Source organism: Nerophis ophidion, linkage group LG15 (assembly GCF_033978795.1).
Source record: "Nerophis ophidion isolate RoL-2023_Sa linkage group LG15, RoL_Noph_v1.0, whole genome shotgun sequence".
NCBI classification, from domain to species: domain Eukaryota; kingdom Metazoa; phylum Chordata; class Actinopteri; order Syngnathiformes; family Syngnathidae; genus Nerophis; species Nerophis ophidion.
The window spans coordinates 44,395,646-44,420,356 of NC_084625.1; the positions used below are offsets into that span (position 1 = coordinate 44,395,646).

General features: G+C 38.3%; 1 protein-coding gene across 1 annotated transcript in view; it reads right to left on the reverse strand.

Annotated features, from left to right (window-relative positions):
- The window catches only part of malrd1 (MAM and LDL receptor class A domain containing 1), a 156,319-nt gene that overhangs the window by 123,197 nt on the left and 8,411 nt on the right, over positions 1-24,711 (reverse strand). Inside the window, 6 exon segments of the mRNA XM_061922419.1 lie at positions 3,107-3,247; positions 3,310-3,400; positions 6,276-6,434; positions 6,529-6,617; positions 8,720-8,850; positions 24,679-24,683. Of these exon segments, the coding sequence (XP_061778403.1) occupies positions 3,107-3,247; positions 3,310-3,400; positions 6,276-6,434; positions 6,529-6,617; positions 8,720-8,850; positions 24,679-24,683 (616 nt within the window).

Sequence of the window (24,711 nt, forward strand, 5' to 3'; positions counted from 1 at the left end):
GCTACGACCATATAATCTCACTAAAACACTAGTAACACAATAAGCAGATTAATGATTTTCCAGAATCATCCTAGTAATTGTCTAATAATATCTGAATCGCTCCCACTGTATAGTCTTTTTTATTTTTTTCTAGTCCTTCACTCTCACTTTCCTCATCCACAAATCTTTCATCCTCGCTCAAATTAATGGGGAAATCGTCACTTTCTCGGTCCGAATCGCTCTTGCTGCTGGTGGCCAAGATTGTAAACAATGTTCAGATGTGAGGAGCTCCACAACCCGTGACGTCAAACGCACATCGTCTGCTACTTCCGGTACAGGCAAGGCTTTTTTATTAGCGACCAAAAGTTGCGAACTTTATCGTGGATGTTCTCTACTAAATCCTTTCAGCAAAAATCGTTTTCTCGGTCCGAATAGCTGTTTTTGTTGGAGGCTCCTATTAAAAACAATGAGAGGATGTGAGGAGCCATCAACGGGTGACGTCATCGTCTGCGACTTCCGGTAAAGTTGCGACCTTTATCGTGGATGTTCTCTACTAAATCCATTCAGCAAAAATATTGCAATATCGTGAAATGATCAAGTATGACACATAGAATGGACTTGCTATCCCCGTTTAAATAAGAAAATCTCATTTCAGTAGGCCTTTAAATGTTAGTAGGGATACAATAAGCGGTAGAAAATGGATGGATGGATGGATGTCATGCAGAGGTGTACTTATACCATTTTTTTTAGACAAATGTTACTATTTGTAGTCAGGGTGGATAGTGGGGGCGCAATATTTTCTTCTTAAGGGGCGTCATAACAAAAACAATTGAGAAGCAATGACCAAGAGGCAACTAGACGTTATCTTAAAGGCCTACTGAAAAGAGATTTTCTTATTTAAACGGCGACAGTAGGTCCATTCTATGTTTCATACTTGATCATTTCGCGATATTGCCATATTTTTGCTGAAAGCATTTAGTAGAGAACATCGGCGATAAAGTTTGCAACTTTACCGGAAGTCGCAGACGATGACGTCACCCGTTGAGGGCTCCTCACATCCTCCTATTGTTTTTAATGGGAGCCTCCAACAAAAACAGCTATTCGGACCGAGAAAACGACAATTTCCCCATTAATTTCAGCGAGGATGAAACATTCATGTTTGAGGATATTGATAGCGACGGACTAGAAAAAAAAAACGCGATTGCATTGGAACGGTTTCAGATGTTTTTAGACACATTTACTAGGATTATTCTGGGAAATCCCTTATCTGCCTATTGTGTTACTAGTGTTTTAGTGAGTTTAACAGTACCTGATAGTCGGAGGGGTGTGTCCACGGGTGTGTTGACGCCAACGTCTCAGGGGAGTCGACGGCAGCTTTATGGACAGAGCAAGCTCAGCTGATCTCCGGTAAGAGGCGACTTTTTACCACAATTTTCTCTCCGAAACCTGCCGGTTGACAAGTGGTTGGGATCCATATTCGCTTGACCGCTCTGATCCATAGTAAATCTTCACCTCCGGGAATTTTAAACAAGGAAACAATGTATGTTTGTGTGGCTAAAGACTAAAAGCTTCCCACCTCCATCTTTCTACTTTGACTTCTCCATTATTAATTGAACAAATTGCAAAAGATTCAGCAACACAGATGTCCAAAATACTGTGTAATTGCGCAATGAAAAGAGACGACTTTTAGCCGCAAGTGGTGCTTGCTGATATGTCCCCTCCAACCAATAACGTCACAAACACGCGTCATCATTCCGCGACATTTTTAACAGGAAACTCCGCGGAAAATTTAAAATTGTAATTTAGTAAACTAAAAAGGCCGTATTGGCATGTGTTGCAATGTTAATATTTCATCATTGATATATAAACTATCAGACTGCGTGGTGGGTAGTAGTGGGTTTCAGTAGGCCTTTAAATGTTCATAGGGATACAATGTCATGCATTTTACTATTTGTAGTCGTGGTGGATAGTGGGGTGGGGGCGCAATATTTTCCTTATGGGGGGGTCATGAAAAAAACATTTGAGAAGCACTGACCAAGCGGCAAACAGATGTTACGTTAATGGTACCATTTGAATGTAAAAGTGTAAGTACCCGGTAGTACAAGCAGACTTCTCAGATGTCTAATAAGACTCCGGCTTATTAGTGATTCCTAAAGCCCGAAAAAAGTCTGCGGGCTATAGAGCGTTTTCCGTTCGGGCTCCAGTACTCTGGAATGCCCTCCTGGTAACAGTTCGAGATGCCACCTCAGTAGAAGCATTTAAGTCTCACCTTAAAACTCATCTGTATACTCTAGCTTTTAAATAGACCTCCTTTTTAGACCAGTTGATCTGCCGCTTCTTTTCTTTTTTCTCCTATGTCCCCACCTCCCTTGTGGAGGGGGTCCGGTCCAATGACCATGGATGAAGTACTGGCTGTCCAGAGTCGAGACCCAGGATGGACCGCTCGCCTGTGTATCGGTTGGGGACATCTCTACGCTGGTGATCCACCTCCGCTTGGGATGGTTTCCTGTGTCTTGGATCCGCTTTGAACTGAAATCTCGCGGCTGTGTTGGAGCCACTATGGATTGAACTTTCACAGTATCATGTTAGACCCGCTCGACATCCATTGCTTTCGGTCCCCTAGAAGGGGGGGGGTTCCCAAATCTGAGGTCCTCTCCAAGGTTTCTCATAGTCAGCATTGTCACTGGCGTCCCACTGGATGTGAATTCTCTCTGCCCCCTGGGTGTGAGTTTTCCTTGCCCTTTTGTGGGTTCTTCCGAGGATGTCGTAGTCGTAATGGTTTGTACAGTCCTTTGAGACATTTGTGATTTAGGGCTATATAAATAAACATTGATTGATTGATTGATTGACTTCGGTCGGTACCAATGAAAGCACCGAGTTCCGTGCCCATCCCTAGCCTTTAGTCATGTTCGCACAGTGCGTTTCCGGTACAAGGATAAAAACAGAAATAAAAACCAGGAATCGCAAGAATGCAAACCGAAAAACCGGAATTACAAACCAAGTACTGCTAAAAACCAAGGTACCAGTGTAAAAGCTATTTAATATTCTGTTATTGTGCTGGTACAACTCCACTGCATCATAATGTGTTTGTTGTCTTATGGTGGGCTTGGCGAGCATTAAGACTTACGACAGTTGCTTTCGTCGTCTCCGTGGGGACACTGCGGGGTGAAGTCACACACTTTGCTGTCCTCGATGCACGGCCCACTGCCACACGCAAACCAGGAGGGGGCACAAGCCGTGGTGGGAGGGGGCCCGGTGTTCTCTGGCACTGCAGCGATTCAATAAGTGATAACGTCAAGTCATGATGGATGTCGTGTCATTCATGATTACCGGGAACACAGTGGGGACTAAAGGAGATGTCATCAATGGCGAGGACCTCTGACGCATCACTTTCTGCAGTTAGATGTCCTTTAATCACCACCTGGTAGCCACAAAAAGCACCTGTTAGAGCAGAGGTCGGGAACCTTTTTGGCTGAGAGAGCCGAAAAGCCAAATATTTTAAAATGTATTTCCGTAAGAGCCATATAATATATTTTTTTAACACTGAACACAACTAAAGGCGTGCATTTTTAAGTAAGACCAACATTTCTAGAGTATAATAGGTCTCTTATTCTTTGTAATAACATTGTTATTCTGAAGTTAACTGTGGAGGGGGCGTGGCCTGCTGGCCTGCAGCGACAGGTGCGTAGATGGCCCACCTGGGCTTTGTTATCTAATCACCTGTCGCTCTGTTATAAGCAGCAGCCAAAAGGAGAGATGGGGTTGGGGCTGGAAATACAATTGCTGGAAAACAACTGAGAGACTTATTGAAAAATAAAACAATATTGTAACCCTGAAACAGGCTCTCACGTCGGTGCTTGGGGGTCTGAAGAACCCCCAGGAGGGCAAGCCCCACACTATCCAATAATAACTAAATAACTTCTTACCATTAACGCAACTTCTTGAACGGATGGATGGATTAAAAATGCATGAGAATGTTTTATATTTTGAACATTATTTTTAACACTGTGATTACAAGTGAAATTATTCATTACTTATCATGTTAAGCAATGCCAGCTCAGATTTATCCGAGAGCCAGATGCAGTCATCAAAAGAGCCACATCTGGCTCCTGAGCCATAGGTTCCCTACCCCTGTGTTAGAGTGTGGACGTTAAAATATTCAATAAGCATGTTTTGATTTTGTCTTAAGCGTTAAATTGACTCGATCTGTCATGTTGGCAACCCAATAGGAAAACTTGAAATGTGTCCTAAACAACTTTATTTTGTGGGTGGCTGGACCCTATCCCAGCTGCATTCGGGTGGAGGCGGGGTACACCCAGGACAAGTCGCCACCTCTTAAACACACAACATTCACAGTCACAGGGAGAACATGCAATCTCCACACAGAAAGACCCAGAGCATCAAACCCAGGACCTTCTTATTGTGAGGCACTAATCTCGTACCAACGTGCTGCCCTACACATTATGTATGTAATACAAATATATATATATATATATATATATATATATATATATATATATATATATATACACAATACATACATACATATATATACAAATATATACACATACCAACCCCGTTTCCATATGAGTTGGGAAATTGTGTTAGATGTAAATATAAACAGAATACAATGATTTGCAAATCATTTTCAACCCATATTCAGTTGAATATGCTACAAAGACAACATATTTGATGTTCAAACTTATAAACATTTTTTTTTTACAAATCATTAACTTTAGAATTTGATGCTAGCAACACGTGACGAAGAAGTTGGGAAAGGTGGAAATAAATACTGATAAAGTTGAGGAATGCTCATCAAACACTTATTTGGAACATCCCACAGGTGTGCAGGCTGATTGGGAACAGGTGGGTGCCATGATTGGGAATAAAAACAGATTCCCCAAAAAATGCTCAGTCTTTCACAAGAAAGGATGGGGCGAGGTACACCCCTTTGTCCACAACTGCGTGAGCAAATAGTCGAACAGTTTAAGAACAAAGTTTCTCAAAGTGCAATTGCAAGAAATTTAGGGATTTCAACATCTACGGTCCATAATATCATCAAAAGTTTCAGAGAATCCGGAGAAATCACTCCACGTAAGCGGCATGGCCGGAAACCAACATTGAATGACCGTGACCTTCGATCCCTCAGACGGCACTGTATCAAAAACCGACATCAATCTCTAAAGGATATCACCACATGGGCTCAAGAACACTTCAGAAAACCACTGTCACTAAATACAGTTTGTCGCTACATCTGTAAGTGCAAGTTAAAGCTCTACTATGCAAAGTGAAGGACAATTATCAATAACATCCAGAAACGCCGTCGGCTTCTCTGGGCCTGAGATCTTCTAAGATGGACTGATGCAAAGTGGAAAAGTGTTCTGTGGTCTGATGAGTCCACATTTCAAATTGTTTTTGGAAATATTCAACATCGTATCATCCGGACCGAAGGTGGAGCGAACCATCCAGACTGTTATCGACACAAAGTTCAAAAGCCAGCATCTGTGATGGTATGGGGGTGCATTAGTGCCCAAGGCATGGGTAACTTACACATCTGTGAAGGCACCATTAATGCTGAAAGGTACATACAGGTTTTGGAACAACATATGCTGCCATCTAAGCACCGTCTTTCTGCTTATTTCAGTAAGACAATGCCAAGCCACATTCAGCAAGTGTTAGAACGTCGCTTCCTAAAAGAGGAGTGCGGGAACTTTCCTGGCCCGCCTGCAGTCCAGACCTGTCTCCCATTGAAAATGTGTGGCGCATTATGAAGCGTAAAATACGACAGCGGAGACCCTGGACTGTTGAACGACTGAAGCTCTACATAAAACAAGAATGGGAAAGAATTCCACTTTCAAAGCTTCAACAATTAGTTTCCTCAATTCCCAAACGTTTATTGAGTGTTGTTAAAAGAAAAGGTGATGTAACACAGTGGTGAACATGCCCTTTCCCAACTACTTTGGCACGTGTTGCAGCCATGAAATTCTAAGTTAATTAAAATTTGCAAAAAAATATAAAGTTTATGAGTTTGAACATCAAATATCTTGTCTTTGTAGTGCATTCAATTGAATATGGGTTGAAAAGGATTTGCAAATCATTGTATTCCGTTTATATTTACATCTAACACAATTTCCCAACTCATAGGGAAACAGAGTTTGTATTTTAATGACTTGAAATGGCTTCTTATGAGTTAAGTCTCCTAACATAAATATGTCAATATAGGAGCGCTCCATAGTTCTATACACTCTTGCGAGTCAAGCTAGAATGATGATATTCTTTAACATGCTCCTACTGACGTGAAACGTGCTCTTGCTGCTAAAACCGAGGACGACGTGCTGCCACGCGGTCGTCGGACTGGACTGTGTCCACACCACAGTGCTGTGACCCAGTGGACTGCTCTCCGTCAGAACCTGCAGAGCCCCATGCTGGGCCAAGACGTGATAGTAGAAACTCATCTGATGACAGGAAGTGACAAGGATGGAAGGTTATGTGCGTGTTATGTCTCGTTAAACTAGGTCCTCAGTGGATCGGTAACTGTCAATGGCATACCTGGCAGGTGTCAGTCGCCATAAAGGATGGACTGAAAACTTGTGCTCGTATATCACTTCCTGTGCTGGCCACAAGCGACAGGAAATATGCTGAGGAAGAACATAATGCAGGCAGTAAAGACATTAAAAATTTCCAGTATGTATAATATAGGTAGCTTTATAAGTATCATAGCCTTCACTGCATCTTCCTAACTCTTTAGCGCCGCCCTTGTGGCTCCTTGGATGAGGAAAAACATAATGCAGGCAGTAAAGACGTTAAAAATTTCCAGTATGTATAATATGGGTAGCTTTATAAGTATCATAGCCTTCACTGCATCTTCCTAACTCTTTAGCGCCGCCCTAGTGGCTCCTTGGATGTTTTTCAAAATTGTATGAAAATGGAAAATATTTTTAATTCTAATATGTTTCTGTAGGAGAACAAACATGACACAAACCTTTCTAATTGTTAGAAATCCCACTGTTTATGTTAAACATGCTTCACTGATGACAGCATTTGGCAAGCGTCATTTTGTCCTACTAATTTTGGCAGTTCTTGAACTCACCATGGTTTGTTTAAACATAAAACTTTCTGCGACGCTGCCACAGAAAGATGTGTTTTTTGCATACTTGCCAACCTTGAGACCTCCGAAGTCGAGAGATGGGGGGGGGGGGGGGCTGATGTTGAGTTAGTGCTGCAAGGGGGTTCTGGGCATTTTTTTCTGTTGCGTTTATGTTGTGTTACGGTGCGGATGTTCTCCCGAAATGTGTTTGTCATTCTTGTTTGGTGTGGGTTCACAGTGTGGCGCATATTTGTAACAGTGTTAAACTTGTTCATACGGCCACCCTCAGTGTGACCTGTATGTCTGTTGACCAAGTATCCCTTGCATTCACTTGTGTGTGTGCAAGAGTCGCATATTTTCTCCACGCTGTTTGCGTGGAGAAAAAGTGGATGTGATGACAGGTTGTAGAGCAGGGGTCAGGAACCCTTTTGGCTGAGAGAGCCACAAAAGCCAAATATTTTAAAATGTATTTCCGTGAGAGCCATTTTCACACTGAATACAACTAAATGTGTGCATTTTTTAAGTAAAATCTAATTTTTTAGAGTAACATAAGTCTCTTATTCTTTTTAATATTATTTCTTGAACAGGTGCGGTAGAAAAGACGGATGAATGGATTAAAATGCGTGAGAATGTTTTGTATTTTGAACGTTATTTTTAACATCATGATTACCAGCGGAATTATTCATGACTTATCGTGTTAAGCAATGTGAACTAAGATTTATCTGAGAGCCACATGCAGTCATCAAAAGAGCCACATTTGACTCGAGAGCCACAGGTTCCCTACCCCTGTTGTAGAGGATGCTAAAGGCAGTGCCTTTAAGGCACGCAGCCAATTTTGTTGTCCGGGTAGAAATCAGGCGAAATTTGGGAGAATTGTTGCCCCTGGAGATTTTCGGGAGGGTTGGCATGTATGGTTTTATATCACTCCTTCTTTGTCTCATTTTGTCCACCAAACGTTTTATGCTGTGCGTGAATGCACAAAGGTGAGCTTTGTTGACGTCATTGACTTGTTGGAGTGCTAATCAGACATATTTTGTTTGGGCATGACTGCAAGCCAATCGATGCTAACATGCTATTTAGGCTAGCTGCGTGTACATAATGCATCATTATGCCTCGGTTATAGGTATATTTGAGCTCAATTAATTTCCTTTACATATGTCCTCCGTGTATTTAATTTATATACATGTCTCATGACATTATCTGTATGTAATATTGGCTGGATTTCTGATAGTTGTTTGTGTGCTGTTACAGACCACAGCAAACGTTACCGAATTTGCAAATATTGTAATAAATCCTTCCATTTCGTTTAACCTGGACACACAAATCTATACCTTTGGCCGGTCTAAGACAGTCATTTCCAGGAGTTATCTCACCCTCTGAAAAGTTGTACTAATGTTTTCCAATGTTGTAAAAATGTGTGGAATAAATATTATATTTCAACATTTCTGTCAACAAAGATTTGCGTCAGCCTGCGACACAGTCATTTTGATAGTAGGCTATTATAGCTAATGTGGACATTTAAATCATGTGTTGCCTTCATCATAACAGTTATATAAGGCTTATAGTTTCTTGCAGCTCCAGACAGATTTGTTTTGTATTTCTGGTCCAATATGGCTCTTTCAACAATTTGGGTTGCAGACCCTCTGTCCTAACCTGATTGGTTGCTGCTGTGGTCTCCTGTGATGGCGGAGACCGTCCTGCTTCTGCTCCACTTCGAAAAGGGTTCTGAACTTTGGATCAGGTCACACAAGCCTTCTTCAAAGTCACACCTCTTATAGTCGGAACTTGCAGCACAAAACCACACAAACACACATTTACTACACCACAGGACTACTCTACTAGTCCTGATGACAAGATACATCCACCATTCATGTAAAAATACATCGTTTTGTCATGAACAGCAATACAGACCATAAAGTATTCACAGTGCTCAGCATTTTCCACATGTTATGTTACAGCCTTATTCCTAAATGGAATAAGGGGTGGCATACAGGTCTGATTGGTAGATTGCTGCAGAGATGGTTGTCCTCCTGGAAGGTTATCCTCTCTCCACAGAGGAATGCTGTAGCTCTGACAGTGATGGTCAGGTTCTTGGTCACCTCCCTGACTACAGTTGTGATCAAAATTCTTCAACCCCCACACAATTTTGGTGTTTTAGCAAGTTGAACATTTATTCCGTATTTTGTTTATAGTCATATCAAATAAAGATGTGTCAAATAGACAAATGCAACTTAAATTGTAACACTGTATTTTACAAAATACCAAAAAAGGACATTTTTCTTAATATCTCATTAAGAAAATTATTCAACCCCTTGAAGATCATAACTCTTAAGAACAGAATTTGAATAAGGTCTTTTCAATCAGGTGTTGAAAACACCTGTAGATGTGATTAGAACCATAACGAGCAACAATTAAACTGATTGAAAAAGACTGTGACGCTCAGCTTCTTGTAGATGGTCAATGGTGTATTTGCAACATGGTGAAGTCCAGGGAGTGGTCAAAGAAGTCAGTAGAGAGGAGGTAATTTCTCTTCATAAGAAAGGATACGGATATAAGAAAATAGCAAAGACATTACACATTCCAAGAGACACAGTTGGGAGCATAATTCGCAAGTTTAAAGCTAAAGGCACAGTGGAAACACTACCTGGGCGTGTTAGAAAGAGGATGCTGTGTGTGTAAAGTGGTGAAAAACCCCCGGGTAACAGCTGAGGAACTACAACAGGACATTGCAGAGGGGGGAACGCAGGTTTCGTCCCAGACAATAAGGCGCGCACTACGAGATGAAGGCCTCCATGCCAGAACTCCCGGGCGCATCCCACTTCTGACTACCAGGCACAAGAAAAATAGACTCCAGTATGCCAAAAATCATCTGGACAAACCCCAAAGGTTTTGGGAAACTGTTCTATGGAGTGATGAGACAAAAGTGGAACTCTTTGGGCCTATGAATCAACGTTATGTCTGGAGGAGAAAAAATGAAGCTTACAAAGAGAAGAACACCTTTCCTACTGTAAAGCATGGTGGGGGGTCAATCATGCTCTAGGGCTGTTTCTCTGCCTCAGGTACCGGGAATCTCCAGCGCATTCAAGGCATTATGAATTCTATTTCCTAGCAGGATATATTAGCTGCAAATGTCATGAAGTCAGTGACGAAGCTGAGGCTTGGGAGACGTTGGAATTTCCAACAGGACAAGGATCCCAAGCATACTTCCAAATCAACATCAGACTGGTTGCAGAAGAAGGGCTGGAAGACTCTGGAGTGGCCTTCACAGTCGCCAGACCTAAATCCTATAGAAAAGCTGTGGTGGGACTTGAAGAAGGCTGTTGCAGCACGCAAGTCCAAGAATATGAATGAACTGGAGGCCTTTGCCCAAGAGGAATGGGCTAAAATACCTGTAGATGGTTGCAAGAAGCTTGTGTCCGCTTATGTATCACCTTTGAAGGATGTCATTACTGCCAAAGGGTGTTCTACTAAGTACTAAAGATGCATGTAACTAGGGGGTTGAATCATTTTGTCAATGAGATTTTAAGAAAAATGCCTTTTTTGGTATTTTATAAAATACAGTGTTACAATTTAAGTTGCATTTGTCTATTTGACACATCTTTATTTGATACGACTATAAACAAATACGGAATAAATGGCCAACTTGCTAAAACACCAAAAGTGTGTGGGGGTTGAATAATTTTGACCACAACTGTAGACTAAGATGAATGCAGCAATGTACAGAGACATCCTGGATGAAAACCAAAACTTCACATCCAACCTGATGAAGCTTGAGAGGTGCTGCAAAGAGGAATGGGCCGAACTGCCCAAAGATAGGTGTGCCATCGTATTCCAAAAGACTTGAGGCTGTAATTGCTGCCAAAGGTGCATCAACAAAAATACTGAGCAATGGCAGTGAATACTTATGCATATTAAAGTTAAAGTTAAAGTATCAATAATTGTCACACACACAGTAGGTGTGGCAAAATTATTCTCTGCATTCGACCCATCACCCTTGATCCCCCCCTGGGAGGTGAGGGAAGCACTGAGCAGCAGCGGTGGCCGCGCCCGGGAATAATTTCTGGTGATTTAACCCCCTATTCCAACCCTTGATGCTGAGTGCAAAGCAGGGAGGTAATGGATCCCATTTTTATAGTCTTTGGTATGACTCGGCCGGGGTTTGAACTCACAACCTACCGATCTCAGGGCGGACACTCTAACCACTAGGCCACTGAGTAGGTATATGTAATTGTTTACTTTTAATAAATGTGTTTGTCACGTTGGAGAGACTGTCTCCCAGCTGGCCTGGAAATGCCTCTGAATCCCCCCCGCAAGGAGCTGGATGAAGTAATTGGGTTGAGGGAAGTCTGGGCTTCTCTGCTTAGGCTGCTGCCCCCCGCGACCTGAACCCAGATCGGAAAAAGATGGATGGATGCATTTTTTTTTTTTTTACTTTTCTCATTGTCATAATGGGCTACTGCTTGTACAATTTTGAGGACAAAAATGTATCAATTTTATTTTGGAATAATAAGGCTACAACATAATACAATGGAAAAAGTGAAGCGTTGTGAATACTTTCTGGATGCACTACATGTACAATATATTGTATATGCTTATGTGCTGAGTGATTTCATGGTAACGTAAAGTGGTTATTGATTTCAAGCTTAAATAGTGTACGTACTTATAGATTTAATGGTAATATAATGTTGTTATGCACTTATTGATTTCATACTAGAGTTTTTTACTTATTGGGTCATGCTCTAAAGCAGTGGTTCTAAACCTTTTTTCAGTGATGTACCCCCTGTGAACATTTTTTGCTGTGTTACAGCGGCACCGACGCTGTATAACACCGGCGGGCCAGCTCTAATGCTAAATTGATATTGCCTCAAGGGCCAAATTAAATTCACTGGCGGGCCAGAGTTTGACACCCATGTGCTTGAAAATGAGGAGCGCATGTCAACAGCTCGATCCGGTGCCACACTCCCACACCATGAAAGTGCCGAGGCAAACATTTCCACATCAACACCGTATGAAAAAAATGGTATTTAATAACGTCCGTAGTAACATACCACATAGCGAAGGACGAACACTATTTGATTTCCTATTATGCAGCTCATTTTTATTTGACACTTAAAATGTCTCTGACAATCTTGCACTTTCTGTTTTGGAAATGACATGAACGTTTGTGCCACTGCTTGATAACTGTTTAATAAATACAGTTTTGGTCAATTGACTTAATTGTGATTTCCTTCTCTGCATGAAAGTTTACAAGTAGCATGTATTAATGCAGTATGAAGAAGAATGTTTTAATGTAGACACATAGAATCATCATACTGCTGTGATTATATGCATCAAGTGGTCATTCGAGGCTAAGGCAAAATATGGAGATATACATCAAATATAGTGACATGGCCTAAAAAATATCGAGATATTAAAAAAAGGCCATATCGCCTAACCTGAGCCTGCATGCATACTTTGAATAAATTTTTCAAAAGTGGCCCCTATGAAGGCAACCATTACTTCGATGTGGCCCTCAATGAAAACGAGTTTGACACCCCTGATCTAAAGGTATTGATTTTGTGTAAATGTACTGTAATGTAGCATATGTGCTGTTATTCCATGCTAAAGTATTAATTCAATGTATGTAATTTACTGTGTGACATTTGATGTAATGCAAGGTAGTCTGTGTACATCTGGAGTTCAGTCTTTGGAATGTATTGGCATGTACTTACAGTAGGACTTCAAGTACACTACTTACTGATTTCACGCGGTGAATATTTTTGGCACGTGTGTACAGTATGTACTTACAGTGCTGTTCGTCGCTGGCATCGCCACAGTCGTCGTCAGGAACACAGACGTCGTCATCGCAGCTCCAGCGTGAGCACACACGCGAAGTACTGAAGGCCAGAGTGAAGACCAGCAGCCAGAAAGACAACATGGTCACAGACTACATCACTTTTAACATCCAAGAGGAATAACATGAAATAGATTTTTTTTGTCGTCTTCAGCTTAGCCAAGATGTCGGCGTGAGAGTCACTGAGAGCTCTGGCTGTTTGCGTGTCATAAAAGGTAATGAATGGCTTTTATGGCGGTTGTTCAAGGTTCTGTTATGATGGACAATCACATCAAACAACCAAAATAATATTGGTGGAAAAAATATGTATAATTGGAAGATATAATAACCTAAATGTTGTTGTTTTATTAAGTGTTCTGCACATTGATCTGATTGAATATTTAGTAATTAAAAATTAGTTTAGTTCAGTTGATTTCAACCATGTAATATCGATATACTTGATATACATCGCGGGTATGTCTCTGCGCGATATAGAAAATGACTACCGTATTTTTCGGACTATAAGTCGCAGTTTTTTTTCATAGTTTGGCCAGGGGTGCAACTTATACTCAGGAGCGACGTATGTGTAAAATTATTAACATATTACCGTAAAATATCAAATAATATTATTTAGCTCATTCACGTAAGAGACTAGATGTATACGATTTCATGGGATTTATCGATTAGGAGCAGAGGTGGGTAGAGTAGCCAGAAATTGTACTCAAGTAAGAGTACTGTTACTTTAGAGATTTATTACATTCGTACTGGGAGTTAGAGGCGATATTTGAGTAGTCACTCAAATATTTACTTGAGTAAAAGTAAAAAATATGTTGTGGAAAAGTACTGAGTAACTGATGAGTAACCTGTTTGTTTAATGATTACGGCAACAAATAATGCACAAAAACATAAAAATAGCAATGAGCAAATTCATAGCCAGGAATATCTCTTAAGCAACTTAAACAATAATGTAATTTAATTAATACTACATTAAAAAAAAAAAAATTAAGGCACATTGAGCCACAATAACTTAACAGCACCATAGCCTCAGTAGGCATTCATTGATTGATTGAAACTTGTATTAGTAGATTGCAAAGTACAGTACATATTCCGTACAATTGACCACTAAATGGTAACACCCCAATAAGATTTTTAAAGTTAATCAATTATTTAATAAATGACCAAGTCGAGGTGATCTACCTCATATATACATACACACACATATCATATATATATATATATGTACATATATATATATATATATATATATATATATATATATACATACATACATAAATGTATATTTACTGTATATAATTTATATAAGTTTGCCGTTTTTGTTCACATGTTAAAGGTGTTTTAGTGAATATACATGCATGTTCAACACATAGATCCCTATCTTTCATGAAGAGAAGAATATAAGTTGGTGTATTACCTGATTCTGATGACTTGCATTGATTGGAATCAGACAGTATAGTGCTGATAACGTCCACGTTTTCAAATGGAGGAGAAAAAAAAAGTTCCTCCTTTCTATCTTATACCACATGAAACTCGTTGGTTTTTGGCATCTTATTTGTCCAGCTTCCATATTCGTATTTATACACTTTAAAAGAAATACATTGGCGGCAAACTCCGTAGTTTGCTAGCTTGTATGCTCTGGCTTTTGGAGACTCTTATTTTGTTATCGCAGGTGCAATGGAGCGGCGCTTTTTTTGTGAAGACAGGAACTGTGCGATCAGTCTTTAGGCTTTTGACGGGAAGTACGGTTGAAATAAAAAGTGTCTTTTTTCCTTTACACTTTTGATTGATTGATTGAAACTTTTATTAGTAGATTGCACAGTACAGTACATATTCCCTACAATTGACCACTAAATGGTAACACCCCAATACGTTTTTCAACTTGTTTAAATCGGGTTTTACGTGTGATGGTCATGTGACCGCCTGGCTCTGTTTGATTGGTCCAACGTCACCAGTGACTGCAACACAGGCATGCGTAGATCCTACTTTGAAAAAACAAACATTAATAGATCGATTAAAAAAAAGCAGCGAGTAGCGAGCTGAATGTAGATAAATGGAGCGGAGTAAAAGTAGCGTTTCTTCTCTATAAATATACTCAAGTAAAAGTAAAAGTATGTCGCATAAAAACTACTCTTAGAAGTACAATCTATCCCAAAAGTTACTCAAGTAGATGTAACGGAGTAAATGTAGCGCGTTACTACCCACCTCTGATTAGGAGTGACAGATTGTTTGGTAAAGGTATAGCATGTTCTATATGTTATAGTTATTTGAATGACTCTTACCATAATATGTTACGTTAACATACCAGGCACCTTCTCAGTTGGTTATTTATGCGTCATATAACATACACTTATTCAGCCTGTTGTTCACTATTCTTTATTTATTTTAAATTGCCTTTCAAATGTCTATTCTAAGTGTTGGGTTTTATCAAATACATTTCCCCCCCCCAAAAAATTTTTTCCTTCTGTATTATGCATTTTCGGCAGGTGCGACTTATACTCAGAAAAATACGGTACATCATGATATTGGAGGATACATTCACACGCAGTTGCTTTTAGCTGCAGGCATTACACTACAGGCTCTTCTCACTCTTTCTTGTCTCTCCTTCTCCCAGACAGCAAGCACACCTTCTCACACACGTCACACACGTATACGCCCTCGCGGAGCAGAGAGGTAGCAGCATGGGTTACGTTAGCTGTGGAGCGAGTGGTAATACGAGAGAAAGAAGGTGCGAATCTGGTAACAAATGAAGGAAGAATTAATTCCCAAGAAAAACAGCAGGGGGTCCATCGTCTGGCCGTGGTCTGGCTTCAAGTGGGAATATGTCGGGCAGAGAAACGCAATTTGTCAAGTGTGGGGCAAAAGAGTTGCTTCAAAAAGTAACATTACTGCTAATATGTAGCAGCATTTGAAAAGTCACCCGCTAGAGAATGAAGAGTGCTTACTCCGCATGTCAACATCTCCATTCGGTGCCACACCAACAAAATGCCGAGGCAACCACATCAACACCGTATGAAAAAAATTGTGAACAACATAAGGAGATAATGTCCGCAGGAACCTACCACATAGCGATTTGATTTCCTATTATGCAGCTCATTTTTATTTGACAGTTATTGAAATATCTTGTGTGACATCATGCACAAAAGTGCACTTTATTTGTTTTAAACTATTGCAGTGGCGTTTTGTACAAAAATATGCACTTTAATTAGTGTTGTTTTGACAAGTCATCTTCGTAAGATCATGCACAAAAGTGCACTCATAGCTGGTTTTAAAACGTCTCTGACAATCTTGCACTTTCTGTTTTGAAATGACATGAATGTTTGTGCCACTGCTTAATAACTGTTTAGTAAATTCACTTTTGGTCAATTGACTTAGTTGTGATTTACCTCTCTGCATGAAAGTTTAAAAGTAGCATATATTAATGCAGTATGAAGAAGAAAGTTTTAAACTAGACACATAGAATCATCATATTGCTGTGATTATATGCATCAAGTGTTCATTCAAAGCTAAGGCAAAATATGGAGATATATATCGTGTTATGGCCGAAAAATATCGAGATATAAAAAAAAAGGCCATATCGCTCAGCCCTGATGCATACGATGCAATGTAAGGCATCACACATTTCCAGTTGTTTCATTACAGCACGTCCGAAAAAGGAGTAGGAAGAAGCTGAGCTTATTTAATCCTACTATTTTTCCTACCATAGCAATTTTATGCCATTTCCTTGTTCTCTGTAACAGAACAGTGAATAAATAAATAATAAACAAATAATATCCATCCATAGTAAGTAGACAAATATTAAATACCGTATTTTTCGGAGTATAAGTCGCAGTTTTTCATAGTTTGGCCGGGGGTGCGACTTATACTCAGGAGCGACTTACGTGGGAAATTATTAACACATTACCGTAAAATATCAAATAATATTTTTTATCTCATTCGCAGAAGAGACGAAGAAAATGTCAGCAATCGTCACAAACACGTCAACCAATAAGAATTTGGCGGGGGAGGGTCATGGCAGAAGTGCATTGTGGGTCATGGAATTCTAACTACTATATGTCACACCTATGGATCATGTTTTGTTTTGGTCATGTTCGGTTTGGTTTTTTGGACATTTGGTTCCGTCTTTTCACTTCCTGGTTTGTTTTGTTACCATAGCTACTCATTAGTTTCCCCTAGTCACACCCCGATCATCAGCCTCTCACTACCACTGCTACTATTTAAAGATTTTACTTTCTGTCCATCAGTCTGGGATCTTCACACTCGCACGCACCCTACCCATGCTGCACCTCCCTCATGACCTCCATAATCTGTTTCATGCTTTGTTGTTCGTTTTGGTCCACGCCGAGTAAGTTTTGTTGTTTATGCCATAGATAGTATTTTTTGTTTATTTGTATCTAGTCAGGCCATTGTGCTGTTTTGTTTTAAGTTTAGTATAGATTATTATCCGCCACAGAGCACGTCCTTGGTTTGCCTTTTTGTAGTTTGTTTGTTTATTTAATAAATACCATGTACTTACATTCATGCCTGACTCGTCCCACATCATCCTTGCATCGAGGAAGCACAAACATCCACAGTCCAAGCCTGACACTATATGCTATATGATACTGCCATAGCTATTAAAATGGATCATTTTATCGTTGTCGGTAACTTATAAAAACTGAGAAGGGCTGAACAAAATTGGACCGAAAAGGAAATCATGTACTGCAGATTACAAGATGGACGTAGTGAAATATGCAGCAGAAAACGACAAGAGGAAGCGGCGCGTACCTTTGAAGTTGGCAGAGTTGTTTAGAAGCGACATCGAGGAAGAAGATTTCATGGGATTTATCGATTAGGAGTGACAGATTGTTTGGTAAACGTATAGCATGTTCTATATGTTATAGTTATTTGAATGACTCTTACCATAATATGTTAGGTTAACATACCAGGCACCTTCTCAGTTGGTTATTTATGCCTCATATAACGTACACTTATTCAGCCTGTTGTTCTCTATTCTTTATTTATTTTAAATTGCCTTTCAAATATCTATTCTTCTGCGATGAGATGGCGACTTGTCCAAGGTGTACACCGCCTTCCGCCCGATTGCAGATGAGATAAGCACCAGCGCCCCCCGCAATTCCAAAGGGAATAAGCAGTAGAAAATGGATGGATGGATATCTATTCTTGGTGTTGGATTTTATCAAATAAATTTCCCCAAAAAATGCGACTTATACTCCAGTTCGACGTATATATGTTTTTTTCCTTCTTTATTATGCATTTTCGGCCGGTGCGACGTATACTCCGGAGCGATTTAGAATCCGAAAAATACGGCACATAAATAATCTTTATCTCTAAAAGGGTTCAAGATGTTCGGCATAATTATTGTTCTGTGCACTTTGTGAACAGTCTCTTAAACTGAATCATATTGGTGCTTTGTTTGATTTCTTTGCTTAATCCATTCCATAATTTAATTCCACATAATGATATGCTAAAGGTAGGTTGATTGGCAACACTAAATGATCCCTGGTGTGTGAATGTGAATGGTGTCTGTCTATCTGTGTTGGCCCTGTGATGAGGTGGCGACTTGTCCAGGGTGTACCCCGCCTTCCGCCCCCCGCGACCCCAAAGGGAATAAGTGGTAGAAAATGGATGGATGGATGGATATGCTAAAGGTCTTAAGTGTTGTACGTGCATACAAATGTTTTAAAATAGATTTTCCTCTAAGGTTATATTTCTCCTCTTTTTTTGAGAAGAATTGTTGTACATCCTTGGCTAGCAGGTTGTAGTTTGCATCATTTTAGCTGTTTGCAAAGGCACCAAATCGTTGAATTTCAATAACTGTGATTCAATAAATAAAGGGTTTGTATGTTTTCTACAACCAATATGTATTATTCTAATTGATCTTTTTTGTAGTTGTTTTCCCATATTTCTACACAATCACTCAGACAATGCATTAAAAAAAAAAGCAAAAACCCTTTTACTGAACAATTTTGGTGCCTTTTTCAGTCCATGCCAGGCTATTATGTTGATTTAATAAGCTTCATAAATGTTTTCGGCATTGCCTGTGTATTTTAACAAACTTTATTATATAATCAATAACCAACATCGACTTGGAAGTGTTTTTGCCTCTAAATTTAACAACTGTTTACCTATCTGCCAAACTAAATATCGACATTTAAGGAGGACAGAATACTAATTAGGTGTTCAAATGTAGCTCTTGATTAAAAAGATTACAAAACTTGTATCGTGTTTCCCGCCAAAAGACAGCGAAGTAGGTCATAATGATAAAAATAAACATACATATTGTTCATGTTATTACACATAAATTAAGTTTGTTATCTTGTTGTAGTAAAAAGCTTTATATTGTGAAACATTATACATTTCATATTTTCGTTCTCACTGGTGAGGAGGCAGCATATAAAACAACACTAAACATGTACTTGGAGAAATAACATTATATTTACACATTAACTATAAAATCAATCAATCAATCAATGTTTACTTATATCGCCCTAAATCACTAGTGTCTCAAAGGGCTGCACAAATGAGAAATGACATATTTACATATTAACTATAAAATGTATTCACACTTTGTTTTGTGCATTATTATATTGAACCAAAAAAATTATTTTTATTTTGTGTAATTATCATATTGAACTATAAAACGTATCTTAGTTTAGTGTGATATTGTATTTAACTACAAAAAGTATTTGTAGTTTGCATTATAATATTGAACTACAAAAGTATCTTAATTTTCTTTATTATCATATTTATCTACAAACATGTATCTTTATTCTGTGTATTGTAATAATAAACTACAAACAGTATCTTTATTCTGTGCATTACGATATTGGAACGACAGAAAGTATCTTTAGTTTGTGTAATATCATATTGAACAACAAAAACATAATTTTGTGTGTTATCATATTGGAACAAAAAAACTATCTTTATTTAGTGTGTTATAATAAAAAAACTACGAAAAGTATCTTTATTTTGTGTATTATACTTCTGAACTGCAGTGTAAACATCTTTATTTTGTGTATCATCATATTGGAACAACAAAAAGTATCTTAATTGTGTGTACTATCATATTGAACTGTAAAAATAGTCTTTATTTTGTGTATTGGAACAACAACAAGTATCTTTATTTTGTATTCTGTATTTATTGGCAATACAAAAAGTATCTTTGTTGTGTGTATTTTCTTATTAAACTACAAAAAGAATCTGTATTTTGAGTACTATCATTTAAACTACAAAAACTCTTTAATTTTTGTATTACGTATATTAAACTACAAAAAGTATCATTGTTTTGTGTATTTTATTAAACTACCTGTGATGAGGTGGCGACTTGTCCAGGGTCTACTCCGCCTTCAGCCCGATTGTAGCTGAGATAGGCGCCGGCGCCCCCCGCAACCCCAAAAAAAGGGAATAAGCGGTAGGAAATGGATGGATGGATTAAACTACAAAAAATATTTTTATTTCTGTGAATTAGAAAAAACTACAAAAAATTTATATTTTGAGTATTATTGTTTAAACTACAAATAGATTTATTGTGTGAATTATGTTACAAACAGTATCTTTATTTTGAGTTTTATCATTTACACAACAAAAACTCTTTAATTTGTACAATACATACTAAACTACAAAAAGCATATTTTTGTGTTTTATCATAACTACAATTTTTATTTTATTTTGAGTGTTATTATTTAAACCACAAAAGGTATTTCCATTTTGTGTATTATCATATTAAACTACAAAAAGTTTTTTGTGTGTATTATTTAAACTACAAAAAGTATATTTATTTCCGTGTGTTATCAAATTAAACTACAAAAGTATCTTAATTTTAGTGTATTATGATATTAATACACAAAAAGTATCATATTAAACTACAAAAGGTAGTGTGGATTAGCCTTTAAATACAAAAAGTATCGTTATTTGGGTGTATTATAATATTAAACTACAAAAGGCATCTTTATATCCGTATATTATCATATTAAACTACAAAAAGTATCATAGTTTTGTGAATTATCATATTAAACTACAAAAAGTATTTTTATATCCGTGTATTATCATAATAAACTACCAAAAAAATCGATATTTTGAGTATTACTGTTTAAACTACAAATAGATTTATTATGTGAATTATATTACAAAAAGTATCTTTATTTTGAATATTATCATTTAAACTACAAAAACTAATTTGTATACTACATACTAAACAACAAAAAGTATATTTTTGTGTTTTATCATAACAAACTACATTTTTTATTTTATTTTGAGTGTTATTTAAACCACAAAAGGTATTTTCATTTTATGTATTATCATATTAAACTACAAAAAGGTTTATTTCGGTTTATGATCATATTAATACACAAAAAGTTTCTTTACTTTGTGTATTAGCCTTTAAACTACAAAAAGTATCCTCATTTGGGTGTATTATCATATTAAACCACAAAAAGTATCTTTATATCCATTTATTATCATATTAAACGTATTAAATTAAAAATAGTTCTATTTCCGTGTCATAATTGTTTCTGTAAGCCCTTGTTCACAAAGCCTGGAGCGCCCTCTAGCGGTCAACATTTAAAATCACTGGGAAAAAGTGTATGTGTTGTGCATGACTTTTAATGAAGTAAACTTACATTTTGCTTCAATTGCTGGTAAAGCACATCTATATCATGGAAGAGTTTAAAAAAATGTTTTATACATTTCAAAGTGTTGCAAGAAATTATGGCGTGATTTTTTTTTTACTTTGTGCAATGAATCCACAAAATATTTAGCTTTCTGACATATATTAATTCTGTTCATGATTTATAATACATTGACATAAATGTGTTCCTCTTCTATTTTTTCTACATGCATGGACAATTCAATTATTTGCTTGTACTGCTTTAAAAAAAAAACATACATTTGTCTTTTATTATCTGTAAATCTGATAAAAACCCATATTAAACTATGTGCATTGGCACATGTCAGGAAACAATATATTTTTTTTTTTTTTACTGTATACTCTTGGCGAAATTACTTGTTTGAGTAACAGGACTGAAAGTAACTCACTGGAAGGGATTTTTTTGGCATAGAACTAGCAAATGTATCAAATATAGCCACATTACATTTTAAATAAAAGGAACACAACTATGGAACTCTCTACCTGACACTTTGTAAAGTGCACCTGCACTTGTCACTTTCAAAAAAACAAATAAAATTGTGGGTAGTTGAGCAAAAATCGTGTTCCCATGTTTAGTCTTTATTCATTTTTATTAATGGTTCTTATCTACTTTGCACTTTTTCTGTGTTAATATTATTATAGGCTTTTATGTAGATTGCAGTTTGTCTGTATTATTACTAACATCATTATTATCGACTCCTCTTTGCCTCATTCTTTTTATTTTCCTATTTTAATGGTGTTCGATATGTGTTGTTGTTGTTGTTGTTGTTGTTGTTGGGGACAAGTGTCGAAAAATCAGCTCTGGCTACAAACACTGCATACATTGGATGACTGTTTCAGATATTTACGTTTCTGTATCTGTCCCTATTTCAAATAAACCAAAAAATTAAAATAAATACATTTATGCAAAATGTATGTACAACAAAAAAAAATCATTGAAAAAACAAATACAAATATAGGTCTAAGTGAGACCTACATAGAGGTTTTTGTTTCATGTGTCTATGAGGGGTGCTAGAGCGCAATTTTGAATTTTGGGGTTTGGTTTTTTGATTAGATCACAACTTTCGCCAGTTCTGATGTGTGTGTCCAATTTGGTGAGTTTTGAAGCATGTTAATTGGGTCAAATTACAGCTCAAAGAGAAGGCGGTATAATAATAAAGAATAATAATAAAACGCTAGAAATTCAATAGGGTCCTCTGTCCCTTTAGGACATCACTCCCTAATTAAAAAAATAGGCAACAGAATTTTCCAGTAATACAGTAGTGAAAATATAATCATCTATCCATCCATTTCCTACTGCTTGTCCCTTTCAGGGTCGCGGGGGGTCGCTGGAGCCTATCTCAGCTACAATCGGGCAGAAGGCGGTGTACACCCTGGACAAGTCGCCACTTCAATCACACAAAAAAATTAATATGCGTTGTGAACTTATTATTGAACTTTCTACAGGATCTGAGTGTTGAAATTTCCTGTGACTATTGGAATATTCAATTTTTTTTTTTAGAGAGGGAATGTGTTGGATTGGGTAACATGACTGAGTGAAACCCCAGGGACATGACTAGAGTTTGGAATTTTAACTAAATACATATGTTTTGTCTCAATAACACAATAGATAATGTGTAATACCAATACAACAACTCAAGGATTTAAATGATTTCTTCCATGGCAAAGTAAAATTACAGTCACATTGCGCATCAACAATTGCGGCTTTACCGCACCGCAATATTGTTTTCTGTCATTAAAGCATATACTAAAAAAAAAATTCTGTCCTAAATTAAGCATGAAAAAAAAACTAAAACAATGAATACTACAGTAGTATCGGCCACTAGTGAAGACCAAACCAATCAGAGTGTGCTGTTCAGTATCGTTTTCCGGCCCGCCACACATTCTGCATAAATTGCAAAATTGATAGTATTGCAAAATTTAAAAAAAAACATTTAAAAAAGGGAATGATGTGAAATCTAACGAGATAAAGACAGACACAGATAGACAGACAACATTCACACACTCGGGCCAATTTAGTGTTGCCAGACAGACCTATCCATAGGTTAGTGGTTCTTAACCTTGTTGGAGGTACCAAACCCCATTAGTTTCATATGCGCATTCACCGAACCCTTCTTAGTGAAAAATAAAATTCTTTTTTTTTTAATTCAAGACAAAGTTATGTGTTTTTGGTAACACTTTAGTATGAAGAACCTACTCTAAGTCAGTGTTTTTCAACCACAGTGTGAGATACAGTCTGGTGTGCCGTGGGAGATTATCTAATTTTACCTATTTGGGTTAAAAATATTTTTTGCAAACCAGTAATTATAGTCTGCAAATGATGTGTTGTTGTTGAGTGTCGGTGCTGTCTAGAGCGGGAGGCAGTGTGCAGGTAAAAAGGTGTCTAATGCTTAAGCCAAAAATAAACAGAAGGTAAATGCCCCATACAAACTCCACACAGAAAGATCCCGAGCCCGGGATTGAACCCAGGACTACTCAGGACCTTCGTATTGTGAGGCAGACGCACTAACCCCTCTTTCACCATGCTGCCCCTGTAGTTTAAATTTCCATCCATCCATCCATTTTCTTCCGCTTATCCGAGGTTGGGTCGCGGGGGCAACAGCCCAAGCAGGGAAACCCAGACTTCCACTTTGTCTAGCTCTTCCCGAGGAATCCCGAGGTGTTCCCAGGCCAGCCAGGAGACATAGTCTTCCCAACGTGTCCTGGGTCTTCCCCGTGGCCTCCTACCGGTTGGACGTGCCCTAAACACCTCCCTATGGAGGCGTTCGGGTGGCATCCTGACCAGATGCCCGAACCACCTCATCTGGCTCCTCTCCATGTGAAGGAGCAGCAGCTTTACTTTGAGTTCCTCCTGGAAGACGGAGCTTCTCACCCTATCTCTATGGGAGAGACCCGCCACACGGCGGAGGAAACTCATTTTGGCCGCTTGTACCCGAGATCTTATCCTTTCGGTCATGCCCGTAGGTGAGGATGGGAACGTAGATCGACCGGTAAATTGAGAGCTTTGCCTTCCGGCTCAGCTCCTTCTTCACCACAACGGATTGGTACAACGTCCGCATTACTGAAGACGCCGCACCGATCCGCCTGTCGATCTCACGATCCACTCTTCCCTCACTCGTGCACAAGACTCCTAGGTACTTGAACTCCTCCACTTGAGGCAGGGTCTCCTTC